Source organism: Oryctolagus cuniculus, chromosome 2 (assembly GCF_964237555.1).
Source record: "Oryctolagus cuniculus chromosome 2, mOryCun1.1, whole genome shotgun sequence".
NCBI lineage: Eukaryota > Metazoa > Chordata > Mammalia > Lagomorpha > Leporidae > Oryctolagus > Oryctolagus cuniculus.
The window spans coordinates 115992116-116013480 of record NC_091433.1 but is presented as its reverse complement, the minus strand read 5'-3'; the positions used below and the strand labels follow the sequence as shown (position 1 = coordinate 116013480).

The 21365-nt window shown below is 49.1% G+C and overlaps 1 protein-coding gene and 1 long non-coding RNA gene across 4 annotated transcripts in view; one reads left to right on the top strand and one right to left on the bottom strand.

Moving 5' to 3' along the window:
- The window catches only part of RMND5A (required for meiotic nuclear division 5 homolog A), a 58135-nt gene extending 37566 nt beyond the window's left edge, over nucleotides 1–20569 (top strand). The window contains exons 5-10 of one of the 3 annotated variants that reach the window (XM_008254149.4): nucleotides 7670–7836; nucleotides 8710–8875; nucleotides 13102–13204; nucleotides 14789–14943; nucleotides 15952–16039; nucleotides 16524–20569. In XM_008254149.4, coding sequence (XP_008252371.1) covers nucleotides 7670–7836; nucleotides 8710–8875; nucleotides 13102–13204; nucleotides 14789–14943; nucleotides 15952–16015 — 655 coding nt within the window. In that variant the 3' untranslated portion in view covers nucleotides 16016–16039; nucleotides 16524–20569. Of the gene's footprint in view, nucleotides 1–7669; nucleotides 7837–8709; nucleotides 8876–13101; nucleotides 13205–14788; nucleotides 14944–15951 lie in introns of all 3 variants that reach the window. The other 2 variants (XM_002709647.5, XM_017340241.3) reach the window with 2 other exon arrangements.
- LOC138848567 (uncharacterized) lies at nucleotides 12102–13954 on the bottom strand. Its single transcript, XR_011386501.1, has 2 exons — nucleotides 13662–13954; nucleotides 12102–13238 (listed from the first exon to the last, which is right to left on the bottom strand). It is a non-coding gene; the product is annotated as an uncharacterized lncRNA (long non-coding RNA).
- Nucleotides 20570–21365: the final 796 nt, after the last annotated feature.

Below are 21365 nucleotides of genomic sequence, written 5' to 3'. Positions count from 1 at the left end.
GCAGAACAAGTTCAGGTTCCGGGTCCGGAGCTGGCCAGGACTGGCACTGCCCCTGGGTACCGCGAGTTCCGGCAGGTTTCTCTCCTCGTGTAGATGGCCCGCCCCGCCCCTTTCTGATTCCTCTCTGGAACCTTAGAGTGGTAGAGTGGTAGTTATTTCTTGGCAGGATTCAGTAAATGGAACGATGGAATTGTCTGGAGGAGGATTCTGAGTGAACGTGACAGGGAGAAGGAGAGCCTCAACAGTGCCAACAGCCGTGCCACCTCCTGACCTTTCCACAGAGGTCCTGCCTTCGGGGAAGCCAGCCAGCTGGTGCCTTCCTAAAGGTGTCTCGAAGAGTGATACTACCTTAGTGGATTCGCCTTAGTCCAGGATCTGGCTTTCAGCCACTCAGACCCAGAACCCTGGGTGTGTGTGTATGTGCGCGTGTGTGTGTGTGTGTGCGTGCATGCGTGCGCAGCAGGCCTGGGCCTTTAAAGACTGCTGGCATTGCTAAATCATACGTACAGTTTGGATTACTAGTGGCTCTGAGACTAGCTTGTGCTAGGCAGATCCATGTGGAAGCACAGTTTAATATGAGCTTGCTGCACATGTAATTGGCGTGAGAGGAGGTTGCTCTAGAAAGTGTTTAATGTTCTCGTGCGGAAATGCCATGATGCTGTTGTCTTGACAGCAGATGCGGCCTTACAGAAAGCTGTTGGGTAGTGCAGAGTCCATCAGCTTTTTTTTTTCTCCCCTAAATAGTCCTTGGGTTGCCTCAGTAAGTTCTTTCTAAGGCTTCCTTTAACAGACTCAAAATGCAGTCAGAAGTGGACGTCCTCTCCCTTCCCTCCCAGTCATCCACATTCTGTCCCCATGGACAGTCACCGTGGCCTTTCACTTCCCGAGATGGCATACGTGAACAAGTTTATGGTGCTAAGTATGTTTGTGTTTGCATGCACAGATTGTCTACTGTACACACAGTTGTTTTTTACCTGACAAGTTTTGAATTTTTACTTGTATCAGAACATATGGAACCATCTCATTTTTTTCTGGTGGCTGTTTAATATTCTTAATATATTCTTGTTTTAATTAGCCTCTATTGATGGATGCTTGGTAGTTCACAGTCTGTTGCTTTATAAGTGGTGCAGGCGTGAGTATCCAGTGCCCAGCTAGGTAGTGTACATTCCTAGAATGTTGGGTCACAGTACACTTGATCTCTCTTTTTTTAATATTTATATAATTTTTTAAAAAGATTTATTTAAGAGGTAGAGCTTACAGATAAGAGAGAAGGAGAGGCAGAGAGAAAGGTCTTCCATCCACTGGTTCACTCTCCGAATGGCCACAGTGGCTGGAGCTGCGCCGATCCAAAGCCAGGAGCCAGGAGCTTCTTCCAGGTCTCCCACGCAGGTGCAGGGACCCAAGGACTTGGGCCATCTTCTGCTTTCCCAGGTACATTAGCAGGGATTTGGATTAGAAGTGGAGCAGCTGGAACTCAGACTAGCTGTCATATGGGATACCAACGTCACAGGCAGTTGCTTAACCTTTTAGGCCACAGTGCCGGCCCCAGTACGTTTGATCTTGTCAAATGTCTGTAAATGTTGCCCCATAATAATAGTCCTGCCACAGATTGCAAGGGTGTTTCACACCCTTGTTACAGTTGTTTTCCTCTTTTTTTTCCCCTGAATTTTTCAAGTCTGATAGAAGGTATGTTATGAAAGGAAGAAGGGCAGTTTGCTTTTATCTTGGGAGTGAAGTTGAGCCACGCCTTAATTTAGATAGGCTCACACCTTTATTCTGGCTGAAGTCCTGGCTTGCAGCCCTGGCTGACAGGCACAGAGGACCACATGTGCTGAGATGTGGTCACCTTGTTGCACAGCATCGTTTCCGAGGGCCTGTGAGTAGCTCACCACTGTGTCTGGGACACTCGTCCCACATTCTTCAGCCGCTCCACTATTCTCAGTAGAATGCCACGAGGGCACAGAGGAGTGAAAATGGGTTTTCTTAGCTTAGGCCACAGAGAGTTTTGGTTTGGACAGGCCATGAATGGTATCTAGCAGGCTGCTGAAATACAAGAAGCTTCCCCTGGGGATAGAAGCAACCCCCCACAGCAGCTGCCATTGGAGTCTGCCAGTGGTGTGTGTGATCAGTAGTCCTTAGCCCTACTCCTTGTCAGGCTCAAGAAGTTATTCTACACGTTATAAGCAGAAAATGGTTCTAGAAAATAGCAAGAGGAAGCAAGGAGAGGTGCCTCGGCTGTCACTGGAGATGAGGATAGCAGTGATGAAGGGGTTTCTGGAGTGTGTGTGTGTGTGTGTGTGTGCTTGTGCTTGTGTGCTTGTTCTTGGTTGTGGGTGCTCTTCCCGAGCGAGGTGCTGCTTGCTGAGCACCCAGAACCACAGAGGAAGCAAGGCTCTGGAGAGGTCTGACGGGGAGGGCATTCAGGGCTGGAACACGGCGGGGTATTCTCCTCCCTCCCCTTCCTTCGTCCGAATTCTGGAAAGGTGGAAGAGGAGAGAGTTGATAGATTAACTTCCTGTGTGCAGTCTGTTGGGGAGAATGTACCAATATTGAAAGAAGCTAATTGAAAAAGGAAAAAGGTGCCAGTGAGAAGGATGCAGAAAAGACGATGGCATAGCGGAATAGAAAGGCCAGCGAAGAGAAGACATTGGGGTGACAACACCATTTTTCATCGTCTTTTACACTGGCTAAGGTGAAAGTTCTATCAAGTTCCAACGTGTGTGCATGTTTGTTGAGAGACAGAATAGCTGTTGTCAGAATACAGTGCCTGCAACAGCTGGGACTGGGGCAGGCTGAAGTCAGCGGCCCAGACTCAACCCAGGTCTCTCCCACTTGTGTGCAGACACCTAGGTACTTAGGCTGTCACCTGCTGTCCTAACTGCTATGCCAGACACCTGCCCCATCTACACAGATCTGTTTTCAGTTTCCTTCATGTCCACCCCATCTTAAGTAGCATGTGAGGACAAAGACTCACCAGCTGCGTGATGAGTCAGGTGATAGTTCCAGCGATGGACCCAACCCACATCTGAGAAATTGTCACTTGAAAATACCTCACAGGGGGTTGGTGTGCTGGTGCTGTGGGTTCAGCCGCCACCTGCTATGCTGGCGTCTCATATGAAGGAGTGCCAGTTCAAGTCCCAGCTGTTCCACTTCTGATCCAGATCCCTGCTGATGCCACCTGGGAAAGCAGAGCAGAAGATGGCCCAAATATTTGGGGTCCCTGCCACCCACGAGGGAGACCTGGGTGAAGTTCCAGGCTCCTGGCTTCAGCCTGGTCCAGCCCTGGGTGTTGTGGTATTTGGGGAGTGAACCAGCAGATGGAAGATCTGCCTTTCCTTCCTGTTTGTAACTCTGCCTTTGAACTAAATCAATAATCTTAAAAAGTAAGAAAGATACCTTACGAATGAAATGGTAGCTGTTCCAAACTAATGGCTTAACTTTGTTTGAACTTTGATTTCTGTAATGTTTGCCATCCTCTGAGTGTGTAAAGCATTTGATTCATGGTAATAATGCCCTACCGCGTCCATACCTGTGCAGTACATCAGCATGACTCATTGCCCCTGAACTTCAGCTCTTATCCCAAGAGGCTAAAAAAGGAGACTGAAGAAAGTCCCTAAAGGAGGCTATTTTAAAACCGTACTTATGCCTTTAAAAATCCTGTCAGGAGTGGTAGCGTAGTGTGCTGTGGGACATGCAAAGAGGCATTTTCCTTAAGTATTCCCAGAGATAGATGCCCAGCCTGCTAGGCAGATTGCAGGAGAGAGACAGGCCCCTGGTGTCAGGTCGCTGGGGGAGAACAGCTGGCTGCGGGCGAAATCTTGTCGTCATTTTTGCAATGATAGGGAAATTCTGAATATGGAGCAAACAGTGTGCCAAGCCTTTCCAGAGGCCTGACAATTAGGATAATGAGTGTTTCTGTTGGGTAATTGTGTAGGTGTGCGTTGTATCTGACTTAGTCAGTAGTCTTGTTTGGGGAGTTCTCTTTAATAGGAGCTTGTGGTGGTAGTGAATTGAGGTAGCTGACATTGGTGACCTGCTGTCCCTGCCCCCTCCTCTCTGCAGTGTTTCTCTAAGTAGGGGATAGTTCCAAAGTTGACAGTGGTCTTGTAGCCCACGTTAGAGATTTGGGAGAAGAATTAAAAAAAAAAAATCAATAATTTAACTGAATTTTTAGTTAACTTGCTGGTTGATAAAGTGAGGTGTGTGTGCATGTGTATGTATTTTTAAGATTTATTTATTTGAAAGGCAGAGTTAGAGAGGTCTTCTGTCTATTGGTTCACTCCCCAAATGGCTGCAATGGCTGGAGCTTGGCCTGTCTGAAGCCAGGAACCAGGAGCCTCTTCTGGGTCTCCCATGAGAGTGCAGGGGCCCAAGCACTTGGGTCATTATCTTATTGCTTTCCCAGGCCATAGCAAAGTGCTGGATTGGAAGTAGAGCCGCTGGGGCTCCAACCTGTGCCCTTATGGGATGCTAGCACTGCAGCCGCAGCTTCACTCGTTTCTCCACAGCACTGGCTCCAAACGTGTATGTATTTTAAATTGACAATCAGGGCTAGGGGCCGGCGCTGTGGTGTAGCGGGTAAAGCTGCCGCCAGCAGTGCTGGCATCCCATATGGGTGCCGGTTTGAGTCCCAGCTGCTCCACTTCCAATCCAGCTCTCTGTTATGGCCTGGGAAAGCAGTAGAAAGAAGATGCCCTAAGTCCTTGGGCCCCTGCACTTGCCTGGGAGACCTGGAAGAAGCTCCTGGCTCCTGGCTTAGAATCGGCTCAGCTCCGGCCATTGCAGCCAATTGGGGAGTGAACCAGCAGATGGAAGACACCCCCCTCCCCCCGCCTCGCCTTCTCTCTTTGTGTAACTCTGACTTTCAAGTAAAATAAATAAACTCTTAAAAAAGAAATCAGAGCCAGGCATTGTGGCACAGCAGGTTCAGCTGCCATGTGTCAGCCTGCCAGTTTGGGTCCGAATTCTGCTTCCAGTCTAGCTTCCTGCTACTGTATCCTGGAAGGCAGCAGATCACGGCTTAGGCATTTGGGTACCTGCCACCCACTGAGAGATCCAGATGGAGTTCTGGGCTCCTGGCTTCAGCTTGGTCCAGACTTTGGGGAGTGGACCAGTGGGTGGGAGATCTTGCTCTCCCCTGCCCCTGCCTTTCAGGTTAATGAAAATAAGCGTTAAAAAAAAAAACTTTGCTAGAAATGCCATTATCCAGAATATAGCACTCCGACAAGAATTTATAGAGCAAAAACATAGAATCATGAAGTGGCCATAAAAGAATTTTAGAAAGATTAGCTGCTGTATTAGGAGGCCACACGTAATGACTTCAAGTTAGAGCGGATACCTGTCTGCCCAGTGAACTGTGCCCTTGGAGCTGCAGTTAAGAGAATACAAATGTGGGTTCCTGGGTACCGTGCTGGGGGTGTGGCAGGCGGGGATTTCACTTCAGTGCTAGAGCGTGCTTACAAGTGTGTAGGGTTGGCCGGCGCTGTGGCTCAATAGGCTAATCCTCCACCTTGCGGCGCCGGCACACCGGGTTCTAGTCCCGGTTGGGGCACCGGATTCTGTCCCGGTTGCCCCTCTTCCAGGCCAGCTCTCTGCTATGGCCAGGGAGTGCAGTGGAGGATGGCCCAGGTGCTTGGGCCCTGCACCCCATGGGAGACCAGGAAAAGCACCTGGATCCTGGCTCCTGCCATCGGATCAGCGCGGTGCGCCGGCTGCAGCGGCGGCCATTGGAGGGTGATCCAACGGCAAAGGAAGACCTTTCTCTCTGTCTCTCTCTCTCACTGTCCACTCTGCCTGTCAAAAAAAAAAAAAAAAAAAGTGTGTAGGGTTAAAATCGGGAGTGTCACCCTAAGTTTAGACATTTTTGCTAAGGAGGAAGAAGAGTAAAGCTTCTTTGCCGTGTGAGATTTGAGTTTTAATATTCAGAAGTTACATGGAGATAGTCGAACAGACTGAGACAAAGTATCACTTAAAGAAGTGTGGGAACTTGGATGGGTTTGTTTGTTATTTTTGCATCAGCCTAGAATGCGACTGCCTTTTTCAAGTGTAAAGTAGCATGTTGGTTATAGAAAGCCTGGGCACTGCGGGCAGGCCTGGACTGCTGAGCCGTGTGCTGACGGGGGCTGCTGCTCACTCAGCCGCCCGCTGCCAGTCAGAGCCCCGCCCGTAGCAACTGATGCTTGAAATTCAGCTTCTCCTGAGAAAATTCCTGTTAGAAATTCTGCTAAGTGGTGGCTGTTCTTTCCCTGTACGTCATAGGTTTCCCCCCTTTTAGCGCTGCATCATGGGCGTTTTCCTGTGTGCACCGCCTGCTGAGGGCCTTTCTTTTCTCCAGTGCGCTTTCATCTGTTATTACCACGAGCAGCTGGTCTTTCTAGCTCCCTTCTCTGACTTCCAAACCCTCGCACATACAACCTCGTGTCAGAGGAAAAAAAGAACAGGCTCGCTACCCAGCCTTGCTTGAGCTTTTATGAGTTGCGGTTAGGAACTTCGGGTAAGTGGCCTGGCTGAAATGTACCCCCTGGAGCTAGAAGTCCCCCAGGGGCCTGGCAGCCTGGAGACTGCGACTGTGCAGCTCCTGTGTGGGTGGACGGTGTTGGGTGTTGGTGAGAGCCAGCTGCCGGAAGTGCCTAGCTCCTGTGGGCGGGCTTCGCCAGTCTTGGCGTGGCGGTTTGACCATGGTCACTCCGGTGCCGGCCAGGCTCTGAAGCGAACCTAAACTTAAGGTAAATGTTTCCAAGATCTGGATGATCCCTGGAGGTCAAAGAAATGTCAGGATTTGACTCTTAAGCTGTGGATCTATCAGCAAGTTATTAGAATATTTTTTTGCAAGCGCAGCCTTTTGAGGACAGGTAGGATCCATTAGATGGGCAGCTTTGGGAGGTACAGCTCCCCCCAGCAACTGAGCTGTTGTAAATAACTTGAAATGTTATACTCCTGTTGTTTGTGGGGTCCCTGAGATTTTATGTTCACACCCAGTTCAGATTCCAGTAATCCTTGGGTTAGAAGTAGAATATTTTGGGGCTGGCACTGTGGCATAGTGGATAAAGCTGCTGCCTGCAGTGCCGGCATCCCATGTGGGCGCTGGTCCAAGTCCTCGGGTCCATGTACCCACATGGGAGACCCAGAAGAAACTCCTGGCTCCTGGATTCGGATTGGCACAGCTCCAGCCGTTGTGGCCATCTCGGGAGTGAACCAAGGGATGGAAGATTCTCTCTCTCTCTCTCTCTCTCTCTCTGCCTCTCTGTAACTCTGCCTTTCAAATAAATAAGTCTTTTAAATAAACGATGGTTCCCTCCTGGCATCTTTGATTGAGTTAGGTTTCCAGTTGAACAGGAAACAGGGGATCTAAGCAGTGCAGCTGTGACTGTCGTGGCTCATGTCACTTCCTTGTACAGGTCCCACCCCAGGTGTGACACGCCAGTCGCTCCTCTTGTGCTGTGAAACCTTGCCAAGGTGTGACTGTCTTCTAACTGCGTATTTTTCTCCTTCGCCAACTGTAGCATTTCTTCAGGTGGAATTGTGGTGTCTCCCCTAGGGGTTGATGCTACCACAGACTTCCACAAGGTGGCAGACCAAGCTTCTTCATGTCACTAGATTCAAACAATTTTGAGTGCACCTTGCTTATTCTCTTGATTATTGTTAAATTCTTTTTCTGCTTTTTCTGTAGGTGGGCAGTATCAAACCGTGAAATGCTCATAGCCCAAAACAGCTCCTTGGAGTTTAAGCTGCACCGACTGTACTTCATTAGCTTATTAATGGGTGGAACTACCAATCAGCGAGAGGCACTACAGTATGCCAAGAATTTCCAGCCATTTGCCCTAAATCATCAAAAAGGTAAATCTGGAGTCAATTGATTTTAATGTTTGGAATAGGGCTAAACAGCCACCACTGGAATTTAACATTTTATCTTAATTAAACCTTAATGTATATTTGCCATTAAATTAAAACAATTGTAGATGAAAATCACTCCCGGAACTCTGACTGCCCCAGGGTAAAGTCAGATATGAAAGCAGAACATAAAGTCAGAAGCAACCAGTGCATATTCTTTGGTCTGTATGAAGCTCAGGGGAGGCTAAGGAAGAGCGAAGGTGCGCTTGCCCTGTGCCCAGCCATGTCTTGCCTTCTGCTGCTATTGACTGGCCAGTGGCAATGTGAGAGCACTGGCTCGTTCTACAGCCAATGTAGGTGTTTTCTTTTTCATCCCCTTTCTCTTCATGCTGTATTTTTAAATTTAAGGATGAGGAAAGAAATGTTAAGCTTAAACTGAGTGAAGGACCAGAATTATTTTTAAAGTTTTTATTTAGTTAATTTGATAGGCAGAGAGAGATGAAGAGATCTTCCAGTTGTTAGTTCGCTCTTCCAATACCTGCAACAGCTGGGGCTGGGCCAGACCCAAACCAGAAGCTGGAAACTCAATCCAGGTGTCCTGCTTGGGTGGCGGGATCCCAACTACTTGAGCTACCTGCTGCCTCCGTTAGCAGGAAGCCGGGATCCAACTCTGCTAGGGGCTACCTGTGTCCAAGTGGCATCTTACCCTCTGTGTCCAACACCTGTGCCATGGACCAGAATTTCGGTAGACGTTGTTGCGTTATTTGAGGCTATCTCAGTGGAGGTGGGGGTGTTGCCTTTCTCAGCCTGTTACCTGCAAGCAGACTCATGTCATGTGCGGTTGTTCTCACCTCCAAATCGCTGGTGCTTTTTGTTCAGACATTCAGGTTTTGATGGGAAGCCTTGTGTACCTGAGACAAGGGATCGAGAACTCGCCGTACGTCCACCTGCTTGATGCAAACCAGTGGGCTGACATCTGTGACATCTTCACACGGGATGCCTGTGCCCTCCTGGGGCTCTCCGTGGAGTCCCCTCTCAGCGTCAGGTATGGCAGTAGGCCCCGTCAGTCACTGGAACACACACTGCTCAGTCGGCTCCTCGGGACTGCTCTTGGTGTTTAAAGCCCAGAGGACTTGTTGTCTCTGCGAAGACGAGCGGGGGTGGTATTTCTGGAGAAGTCAGCAGTGGCGTGGTTTTAGGGCAGTGTTTGCCTAAGTACTACGGTCTGTGACCCTGGGGGTCCCGAGAACTTTTCCCACCATTTGACATTCGTGTACATGGTGCCAGGACAGTGGTGAGTTAACTCCAGCACCTTAGCTGGCACAACACGGGCAGTGATCCCACATTCCTCATAGCCACGTACCTGCAGTTTTAAGAAATGCTAGTTTTCCAAATAGTGTTCTCGATAAAACATTAAAGATCGTTAACTTTGTTAAACCTCCACCTCCGAGCCCACGTCTTTCTAATACTCCGTGTGCCGGAACAGGAAGCTTGCACCGAGCACCTCCGCTTCCTGCCAGAATACACCGATTGTCTCAAGAAACAGCACTTGAGTTATGAGCTAATAAACTCGTCTCTCTCTTCAGTTTTTACTTGAAAGAATCACTAACGAACTACAGTGCTGCACACTCCCAGACAAACTAAGTGAAGTGAGCCTGTCATTGTCTTTTGACGATGATAAAGTTCAAGATTTTAAGCCAGCATTGGCATTTGGCAGCACTCAGACCCTCCGCTGAGAGCCTGTAAGCTTCCCAGTAGGTAAAGACTTCTCTGATGAGCTTGGTGATTATGTTAACAGACTTGACCTTTTTTTTTTTTTTTTTTTTTTAATTTTTTTTTTAGAATTATTTATTTGAATGGCAGAGTTATAGAGAGGGAGGAAGGGAGAGGGAGAGACATAGAGATCTTCTACCTGCAGGTTCACTCTCCAAATGGCCACAATTGGCTGGTGCTGGGCCAGACTGAAGCTAGGAGCCAGGAGCTTCTTCCAGGTCTCCTACATGGGGGCAGGGGCCCAAGGACTTGGGCCACCTTCTGCTGCTTTCCCAGGTACATTATTAGGGAGATGGATTGGAAGTGGAGCAGTCAGTACTTGAACCGACTACACCACAGTGTAGCCTTTTGATGTTTTAAATGAGACATTTGCAAGGTCTTAATTCAGTATGATCTTAGGAAAACATGCACAAGTAAAAGTTATTCAAATTATGAGATAGGCCAGTTGAATCTAAAGTACCAGGGTACAAAAAAAATTGAATGATGAGGTTTCAGATTTTGCTTAGCAATTAACTTTCAGGAGACCGCTCTATATTGAGTTTTGGTGTGGTCTTAAAGCTATCCACAATAATCTGAGAAGGCAGTCAGTGTACTGTGTATCTGGGTAAAGCTAGTTTTTTTTTTTTTTTTTCTTTCCTTAATTTACTGCAACCAGCAGAAATTAAAACTGCATTGACTGCAAGGGAGGCCATCAGAATCCAGCTTTCTTCCATTAGAAATTTTTTTGAAATATAAAACAATACTACTCTTCACAGATACATTTTGTGTGTGTGTGTGTGTGTGTGTGTTTTAAGATTTATTTTATTTATTTGAAAGGCAGAGTTAGAGATTTTCCATCCTTTGGTTGAAAAATGGCCATAACAGCCAGGCCTAAGCCAGGCCAAAGTCAGGAGCCAGGGGTTTCTTCTGGGTCTCCTACATGGGTGCAGGGGCCCAAGCGCTTGGGCCATCTTGTGCAGCTTTCCCAGGAGCATTAGCAGGGAGCTAGATCAGATGTGGAGTAGCCGGGACTCAAACCAGCATCCGCATGGAATGCCGGCATTGCAGGCTGCAGCTTTACTAGCTATAACCCAGCACTAGCCCCTGACATTGAAGAACTTGTTTTAAGAAGATAAACCTTTTTTTTTTTCCTAGCTCTTCCCATTTAGTTCCACAAGTGTTTTTGAATCCCTACTGTCTGCTGGGCACGTGTGTGATACTAAGATGGGTTGGGTGCAGTGTGCATGCCCCACGAGTCTCCATCCTACCTAGGAGACAGACTCCACATCTCCTGTAACGCCAGGCACTGTTGCCGTCAGACGCCGGCTGGGGAACAGACTCGGAAGTGGGGATGGAGGTCCAGGAAGCGTCCCGGGATCAGCTATGGGGGAATGAAAGCAGAAGACTGAGCGGAGAGAAAAGTCGGTCGTGATGCAGTTGTGGTGAAAGCCTCTGCCTGTGCTGTCCCGGAGCTGCCGTGGGCCTGGAGTTGTCCCAGACTGGGGCACTGGGACAGCACTTCTGTGTCCTGTGAAGCAGTGACCAGACAGGTGGCTCTCGCTGCCTGAGACAGCCCTGAAGAAGGACTCAGCTGAGCTTTGATTACAATACTCGGGCTCCTTCTTTAAAGATTTATTTATTTGAAAGAGTTACAGATAGTCGGCCGGCGCCGCAGCTCACTAGGCTAATCCTCCACCTTGCGGCGCTGGCACACCAGGTTCTAGTCCCGGTTGGGGCGCCGGATTCTGTCCCGGTTGCCCCTCTTCCAGGCCAGCTCTCTGCTGTGGCCCAGGAGTGCAGTGGAGGATGGCCCAAGTCCTTGGGCCCTGCACCCCATGGGAGACCAGGATAAGTACCTGGCTCCTGCCATCGGATCAGCGCGGTGCGCCGGCCGCAGCGCGCTGGCCGTGGCGGCCATTGGAGGGTGAACCAACGGCAAAGGAAGACCTTTCTCTCTGTCTCTCTCTCTCACTGTCCACTCTGCCTGTCAAAAAAAAAAAAAAAAAAAATTACAGATAGGGAGGGAGAGACGGAAAAAGGAAGAGACCTTCCATCTGCTGGTTCACTCCCCAGATGGCCACGTTGGCCAGGACTGAGCCAGGCTGAAGCCAGGAGCTTCCTACAGATCTCGCACGTGGGTGGCAGGGACCCAAACACTTGGCCCATCTTCCACCACTTTCCCCAGGTGCATTAGAAGGCAGCCAGGACACGACCTGGCACACATACGGGATGGCAGCATCGCAGGCAGTGGCTTAACCTGCTGTGCCACAGCGCCGGGCGCCTGCAGTTGGGTTCTGAGAAATGGGTGCTTCCACTCCGGAAGGGGTGATCCAGGTCTAAGCGGAGCCAATGCCGGAAGTTTGAGGGGCAAGGATGTCATTAGTGACTGACAAGAAGAGCCCATCAAATCTGGTTGGTTTGTAAGCCATAAATACTTTTGCATTAATTTCAGATGGTCATGAAATTCTCTAAAAGCTTCTCGACTCCTGAGCAACTCTTTGTCCTCCTTTTGAACTAAGAAGGGTGTGTAAACCAGTGGCACCCATCTGCAGACCACACTTCACATCTCGCTGCTCTAGGAGTGTATGCCGTGCAGCACATTTTAGAAGGAAAACAGCAGGCGTGCCGCTCTGTGCTCAGTACAAGGAGAAGTGTTAGGTGTTGTTGAGTGGATAAATCGGTGCAAATGTCTTTCTCCCTTGCAGGCTCCGTGCTGAAACCACCGGATTTGGCAGAGCAGTGTTCTTGTTCCCTGCTCTGCTCTCCTTGTGAATGGGCACCTTTCTGTTCATGAGTGATTCTCTCTCAACACTGAATGCCAGAGCTTCCATTTTTATATATAATATATTAGTCTGTTTCATTTTTAGTAAATCTCTGTATTTTTAAAAATACTTATTTATTTGGGTGGTAGAGTTACAGAGGGAAAGACCGAGAACAAGCTTTTCCATCTACTGGTTCACTCCCCAAATGGTTACAGTGGGCAGAGCTGGGCTGATCAGGAACCAGGAGCTTCCTCCGGGTCTCCCACGCGGGTATAGGGGTCCAAGCACGTGGGCCATCTTCTGCAGCTTTCCCAGGCCACAGCAGAGAGCTGGATCTGAAGAGGAGCGGCTGGTGTATAAACCAGCACCCGTATGGGATGTCGGCGCCACAGGTGGAGGCTTACTCAGCTCACTGTGCCACAATGCCAGACTCAACATTTGTGCTTTCAAAGCTGCATTTTCCCCACATTGGTGAGGTTTATTTACTACTTGAGGGCTCTTGTTATTGTTTTTTAAACAGGGTTTGCTTTTTCAGTTACCTACAGGAAGTACATTCATGGGCCTGGCAAGAGGGAAGGGAAAACAAGTTACTTCTCTAGTGGAAACGGCTTGGTTTGGTTGTAGCCGAGCAGAAGGCTCCGTGCCCTGTCCCATGGTCAGGGCCTGCTGTGCATGGAGTCCGGAGGAGCTGACGTCTCCTTGGCCCATGTGCCAGACACCTGGCCTGCTACTGACGCTTGCTCTGCTGCTCTCCCAGTTTCTCAGCAGGTTGTGTGGCGCTGCCAGCTCTAATTAACATCAAAGCCGTGATCGAACAGAGGCAGTGCACTGGAGTTTGGAACCAGAAAGACGAATTACCTGTGAGTTCCATTTTCGGTTGCCTGTTTCTTTTTCCTGCCATTAAAAACAAACAAACACACACCAGGGTTGTAAAGGGTTTAAAAATCCCCATTTTGCCCTTTAAGGAGGAAGCACTAGTGTAGCCGTTTGGTAGGAGTCCTTTATGTAGGCGTGAGTCGGTAACAGAAATGAGGAGTGGAACCGCGTACGCACTAGAGAAGTGTTCTTAAAATTTTGACGTGAAATCAAATACACGGCTGTTAAAACGCAGGCCGTGTCTGACACCTCGGCCATCTGTGGGCCTCCAGTGCTGTGTGGCTGCTGCTACTGTGGCCTTCAACCCCAGCTCCCGCCACCTGCTTCTGCAAGCAGTGGCCTGCTCCTCTCTAAACGGGGGACCGCCTTCCCTTTTCTGCGGCTACTCACGAGATGACTTGGGCATGCTCAGAACACTGGGGGCACGAAGAAGGTACTCACAACGGTGTGACGTGCCGAGGTCGTCGTATGTGTGCTCCCGCCTGTCACAGGTGTGTCAGACTGTGAGCGACTGAAAGACACATCTGGCTTGTGGCTTCTCTTCTGCCACACCTGTGCACAGGTTTATCTGCAGTGACCTTGTTCTTTTGGCTGGTCGCCCTGTCAGTGGGTCGTCCCAGCCACTCAGAGATCCTTTTGTGATTAGAGGCCCAGGTGCATTCCCAGTCCGGAGTGTGGTCAGGGCACACGTGGCCCCCACTCCCCTGCTGCCAGCCTCCACAAGTGAAAGGAACGCGAGCCTTCACTCGCTCGGCTGAGGCAGGTGCCCGGCCTCTGGCAGCTTCCCAGTTACCTGGGAAGAATCTTTGCCACTTGGGCCCCTGAGCAGAGCGCGCTGGAATGTGGATTTGCAGAAAGCCTGTGTTGGGGCTGGTGAAGCCGTTGGTGGTGGTCCTCAGGCCATCTTTGTCAGGATTGTCCTGGACACTTTGTCCACCTTCTTGAAAGAGCCTGGGTCATGGATTTTTATGCTAGTAGCCACTTCGGATTGAGAGGGACAGAAAACAGAAGTGCTGTTCGTGGAGCGAAGGTCCCCACCCTGCTAGGTTTCGTGGCAGGTGACGTGTGAGGAGAGGCAGCTGGTCCGAGGCTGTGGGCCCCGATGCACAGGTTGTGCAAGGTCCCGCTGAGCCTTGGCTCCCAGCCCTGTGTCGGGTGGTTTCTCTGGATGGCTACGCAAGATGTAGGCAACTCCCATCTGAAGTTCGCACAGCAGTAAACCATGGTTAGTCCACCCATGAAGGAGGCACCGCCCTGAATGTTATCACCGAGCCAGGCGTGCTTCCGAAATGGGCTCTGGGGGGTTTTGTTCCTGGGTACTTCTGGCAGTGTTTTCTGGAATATCATCTTGCCTTTGATGAACATGGAGACATGAGACTTTAGTTTGAAAAGTGACGTTGCATGTAGCTATGAAGGTTGATTTCTCACTTTGCATGAGGGAGAAGAGTGCTGTAGAAAGTTCTGGCCAGGTGTGTGCATCCAGCCAGCGCTCTCTGTGCACAGAACATTTTCTGAAATATAACTCAAGCCTTTTTCATGTTTTCTTTTTCTTTTTTCTTTTGAAACAGATCGAAGTGGACCTTGGTAAAAAGTGCTGGTATCACTCTATTTTTGCCTGTCCCATTCTTCGTCAGCAAACAACAGATAACAATCCACCCATGAAACTGGTCTGTGGTCACATTATATCAAGAGATGCCCTGAATAAAATGTTTAACGGTAGCAAGTAAGTGTCTGACTTTTTAAATGTTAGTAAATCAATTTTCTTTTGGTCCTTGGTGGGCGAAGAAGTAAAGAGAGTAAGTAATAGAGCTGGATTTAGCAAGAGGTTTCCTAACTGCTCACTCAGCAGAACAAGTGGCGTCTGATCTCTGTCAGTCTCTGACTTGCTCATGGATGTGGTGATGAGATTTCGAAGCACAAATCTTTAGCTCTTAACTTTTTGGGGATGTGATACAAGTTCCCTGTTTCTTCATAGTGGCCTTCTGTATGCTTTGTCCTCTCTGCTTTCTGTTTTCCCACTTAATGTTACTTCTGGGAAAGCTCTTTTTTGTTTAAACTGCTGCAAGTGTGCCATGTGGGAGTGTGACTGTAGCCAGTTCCCTAGGGATGAACCTTGAGGTTGTCACTGTAAACAGTGCTGAAGTGATTTGCCTTATCCACATGTGCTGTACAAGTCCGTGCAACTGTAGTTGTGGGCTCCGAGGGTGTACACCTGTGTAACTTTTACTCCTGCAGGCTGGTGGAGACTAGAAGCCAGATAGGTTGCAGATCTTGAGGGGGCGCATGTGTCCCCAAGAGGCATCTGTGAGCTGTTCCTGGTGTGGATTCGGTGGCTGGCACCTGATCTGGTGCCCTTGAGTAGATTGTGTGACTAATATTTTGGAAATTCCTTTAGAGATAGGTACAACTGAAACCTTTGGAGAAGAGAAGTTGGATTTACCTCTGACATCTCAAAAGCACTTTTCAGAAAAATCGTCTTTGTTTTGTTTATAATACAGTGTCCAGTGATCACTGCTGAAGAAGAGGCTTGTAGTTCAGAGTATGCCTTAGGTTGTGCTTGCGACCCTGGGAAGCTTGGTGGTGGTGTTTGGACAGCATCATGCTCCGAGTAGGCGCAGACACGTTGTGCGCCTGTATGCACGCCTGTGTGTGTGGGTAGTGGTAGCGGAATGAGAACAGCGTGCAGTGCTGATCCTGGCCCTTGATTCAGTGTCGTCTTTTTTCCCTGTAGGTTAAAATGTCCATATTGTCCAATGGAGCAAAGCCCGGGAGATGCCAAACAGATATTTTTCTGAAGAAATAATTTTAATTTGCAATTTGTAAGTGAAACTGAGTTGTGGTTGCATTTCAGAAGAGAACGTTCCATTTATCGCAGCTAACCAAGGACTCCATGTTGATATAAGCTAAAGCTCCAGAGTCGTTGCCAACACTTAGTGTGTGCACACCGGGGGCAGTGCTCCCGGTGGATGCTAGCATAGGGCTTTATTATATTCTTGGTCTTCATTTCTGATCAAGTAAATACACCAGCAGTTGTCATTCAAGGCAGGTTTTTGTACTTAATTATATGGTGATTTTTTTACTTTTTAAGAGCAGAAACAGAAATTGACCTTCCCACCATGTGTGGAATATTTCCCTTGCTTTCACTTTGGTCATTTTCTTGATAATTGTAAGCCTTGAGAGAGTTTGTGGAAACGCTTTATTTCCTGATATGTATATGTAACTAAATGAAAATTATTCTGAAAAAGTTTGATCAATGGAATTGTGGATATAAAACTAATTTGCATTTTTTTTTGCTTAAGGAAGAAAGCTGTGATAGATTCCAAATTTGCTTTTTGATGTTTTCCTCTGCTCCAGCTCTCACCACGAAGTCCGCACACCTGCATTTGAGCTCTGCTTGCAGCCCGGCAGGCTGCCTGTTTACAATTCCATCATGGATTGGGCAGGCTGGTGTGAGAAGTCTTCCACTAGGACACAGTGGAAGGAGTATTACTGGGTTGGGTGTTTTTTTTTTTCTTTTTTTTTTTTTGCTTTTATTGCCAAGAGGTGCTTGTTTTAAAAGTGTGTTCAATAAAATGAAATTCTCGAGTTAGAAGTGTTCCTAAGTTGATACACGCTCTCTTGGTCTTGGTCGCCCTGCTCGCTGAAATCTGCCTCCAGGACGTGGCTGGCTGTGGCCATCTTGTCTGTCGTTGCAGACACAGTGTTGTGCGTGTGTGGATACACGTGTGTGCACCAGCATCAAGCATCGTGCATCTGGAAGGGAAGCAGCATGTTCGGTCCTAAAGTGCAGTTAGCAGACCCATCACTCTGCGTCCCTCAAGTTTAGCGGCTCGCAGATTGTCAGTAGTGCTGAATCTGTTTATTGCCACTTTTGTATCTGAATAGCTTCCTGTCCGATGCGTCTCTCCTACCTAGTGTATCATCTCATTGACTGTGAATCTGTGTGGTATTCTCGTGGATTCAGATAATGAACTTTTTCTCTTGCGAGGGATGTTCATTTAATGCACTGTCCAGAAATAGCCGTGTGTACGAATCCTCCTCTGTATGACAAACTGCACGGAGAAGACTTCTGTGGACTTAATTCTGACTCGAACCCGCGAAGCTGCTTCGTTGTGAAAGAATGTTACATGGGAGTCACCAAGTGTGTTGCAGCTGGATTTCATCTGCCGTGGAGCTGACCGTCAAGACACGGAGAAAACGAAGCCAGAAGAAAACACAGAACAAAGAGAAATGTGGTGCTTCCCGCTCTGGACCACAGAGGGGCTGACTCTGAGGGCGGGCGAACAGATGCGGGGCTCGGCTGGCGGCCAGGCGGCGGCGTTTGCAGTGGTCCCCGAGCCTGGGTGGTGCAGCCTGCAGCTTCCCTGGGAGAGCGGGGACTTCTGGAGAGCGCTGCCTGGGGCTGTGTGCTGTGTAGGGCAGCCAGCCGTCCCCACTGGCCCGACCCAGAGGGCCTGCTTTGTCCCAGCGCCGGTCTGGCCCCATAGCCGGCGGCCTCTGCCGTGTGTTTCTTCCCAGTTGGAACCCTCTGGAAAGGTCCCCTGTCTCCGCGAAAGCTAGACAGGGCCCCGGGCTGCCGAGGGAGTTCCAGGCAGCACTCTGCTCGCAGTGGAAAATGGCTTCTTGTATAGATTTTTATTCCTTTTCATTAAAACTTTACCTTTTTAAAGCAAAACAAGACCTCTTCTTGCCTAGGTCAGATTTGGCTTGCTTTGCAGCTTATTCCCCCATTTCTCCCTCGGACGCCTGCGACTGTCTGGTGTCTAAGGGAGGTCTGAATGAAGCAGACGTGCAAGGAGGCCGGGCGCTTCGGTTCTCAGCAGGCAGACACCTGTCACAGTTGGCTCTGGCCACTTGTGAGGACAAAAGCCAGAGCTCTGCTTTGTCCCTCTCCCGGGGCTGGGAGTCGACGGTTTTCTGTGCAACACCTGAAACTTTGAGAGGGACGCGCCGTAACTGAAGTGTGGGACTTCCTGGCTTCCCGCGTCAGCTCCTGCCAGCCCAGTGGGCAGGGAGAGGGCCAGCGAACGGGACCCTCTTGATCTGACAGCGTAACGTGCAGATGGCGTCGTGTGACCTTCAAGTGCGTGGACACAGAGTTTGCCGGAGACTGCTGGCGCAGGAGAGGTGCGTTTGAAGGGGCCGCACCTTAACCAAAGATGCCGCGGCACAGCACCCAGCCCTCCCCACTCGCGTGCCACCTGGTTGCACAGCGGCCGACAGGCGGGGAAGCATAGGAGGACGCGGTTCCTCTCGCTCTGCCTCCGCGTGCGGAAGGTGAGGACGGACACGAGGTTCATCACAGATCACTGACAGGAAAGACGCATCGAGGGTCACTGCAGGGAGGCTTCTTTGGGAGCCATTTCCCACTTACCAGTCCTGGACAAAGGCCACGGGGGACTGTGCTCCACCCGCGAAGCTCACGAGCAGATCTTTGGGCTCTGACCCAGCCAGAGCGCCTGTGTCTTCAGGGACGGTGTTTACAGTCCCAAGGTTGTCCCGCCATCTTTCTTTCTCCTCTGTGTGATCATCTGCAGATGCCGTTTCTGTTCTATCGGTGATCATCTGAGACTGCTAGTTACATCAGCGAACGGGTATTGGTGCCTCTTCACGGAGAAACTTTTCGAAGCGAAGAGCCACCTCTTATGCATAGGATATGTATTTTGTGTGTATGCGCGCATTTAGCTGAAACTACGAGAGTTAGGAAGTAAATCTGTTCTGATATTTTTTCTGTAGCAGCTCATGTATATACGGAGACACTAAAACCCACACCAGGTTCTGTGGGCGGTGAGGATCCTTGTTTTCTCTCCAGAGGCCCCACAGGCTCCGCAGTTGAGTTCAGTGTTCTTTACGCTGTGAGCTCCTTCCACCTCAGTGGCGACAGCCTTTGGGACCGTGGGTATTGCAAAAACCAAGAACTCTTGGTTATCCGCACAAGACAAGCTGCTGGTCGACTACGTTAGCCCTCGGGTTTTCCAGCTCAACCTCTGATAAAGTGGACTGACAGCCACGCTGGCCCCGCTGTGCGGTCAGCCAACTCAGGTTATTTTCAGGGAAGGTATGGAGGCATGGTTTGCTTAGTTTCATCACTAGGACGTGTAAGGTAAAGACACAAACCAAATACCTTTCATTGCGTAGCTCTGTGTACATTATCCTTGGTGACACTAGAGTGCCGTGGTCTCGAGGCTGTTCTAGCGAGGAACACCCGGCAAGGCTGGTGTGCCCCAAGCCTCTCCCGCCTGGCGGGCTTCAAGTGGTACGCTGGTGTTTACCATGAGCACGTACAAGCTCCATGAACTTACCTTACTGAACTCGAATTGAATAGATACCAAAAATAGAATGACAAGTGTATTTTAATAGCAGGAGAGGCAGTTAGTCTTAGGGTGAATTTCCCACTGTTGATTTTACTTCAAGACATAAGCAAGAGAAAGTTTTGTTTTTTTGAGACATTTTCCCACTGCGGTTCTAGACCGTCGTGGGCACATGCTTCACTGACTTCCTAAGAGGCACAGGCGGCTGGCATTGGCTTCCGCCGCATGCTGTGCCTCACGGTGTGGGTGAGGACCTGCACTCTGTCTGTTTTCCAGCCGTCACCTGACCACCTCCAGCAAGGCCGATGTGGGGTTCACTAAGAGTTAGTGCCTGATCTTTTCTTTTGGGAAGGGGTGGGAGTGAATGTATCCCGGATGGGAGGGAAGCAGAAGAAACTGGGAGCGTGAGTGAGTGTGCATGTGTCTGAAGTTCACCATGACCCCCACCTGTGTCGCGCCCAGCACAGGGCTTGAATATATTTTGCCATGACTGCGTGTGCATGTATTTTTTTCCTCCTCCATGTTTTTTACACTCACACTAAAAGGATTCATCCAATCATCTTGTTCAGATGGCTCAGGATTGTATTTCTTTGGCTTACCCTGTGCTCTTGGGTTCGATAGTATTTCTATAATTATGTAATAAGAATAGTGTTGCACTGTAATCTATCATATAGAGCTATATGTATGGAAAATTTTGATCAGTTTTTTAAGAAATGTATCCTGTTTGCAAAGGCACAATAAAGTTGCATCTTATAGACTATAGGCAATAAAGCTAACAATAAACCTTATTTAACACAGACCGTGTTCATATTTTCTGTTCATTTGGCTTTGGAAAAAGTCTAGCATATCCCATGGTTTCAGGGATTTCATTTTAAATTTAAAAAATTCTGATATATTTAATTTATAAATTTTGGATTGATCTAAGAAGAGTTTTGGAAAACTATAAGAAATGCTTTGTTGATGTATATTCCTTTGTAAAACACATGGCCTCTCCTCTGTATATTTTTTAAAAATTAAAAAACAATGCACATTTAAAAAGTGTTCTCGTGGAGCCAGTCTGTACGCCTGTGCCCAGGGACAGGCAGAAGGGAGCATGCAGCTGCCTGCATTTGCTGAGGGACTTAGAATATCTTTGTCACCATCTCATCTCCTTCGGAGACACCAGCAATGTGAGAAGAGGAGGTGGCTGGGCACTGCTCTGAGCTTCTAAGGGATGACGTCAGTATTTCCACTCTGCTGCCCCCTCATGTCCATCCTGTTCACAGCCAGGACTCTGCCCTGCACCCTGGCCACGCTGGCCAAGTCAGCCAGACAGGGCTTCACAGGCAGCACAAACGGGGAAGGAACAGGCCAGCTTCCTTCCTACTCGGTGAAGAGCTAAGGGAATGCAGACTAAAAACACGTGCTCCTTTTGCACATTTCCCTATGATTTTAGAATGTTCCCACCTGGGGGAACCTGGTCACACTTGGAGCTAGTGGCAGGGGGTGAGAGGCGGGGGAGTGGGCACCTGTCCTGGGGCTGGCTCTTACTGGAGGCTGAGGCCCTGGGGCGGATCTAGTGTATCCAGCAGGAAGGGTTAAGGTGGTGCCTTTGAGCTAGGAAGTGGGAGGAGCCTGCATTCAGAGATTAATCAGCATGTATTATTTGCTTGCTGTGTTCTAGGCAACTCCAAAATCAATTTAAAGATAGAGGCTTACGCTCCCATTTTACGTATGGGGGGATCTAGTTGCCAAGACAGTCACTCGCCAGAGAACCCCCACATCAAGTAGTGGAGGCCAGGAGCTGTTTCCGTGGCTCCTGCATCTCACCACTTTGCCTCCCGTAGTTCCTCCG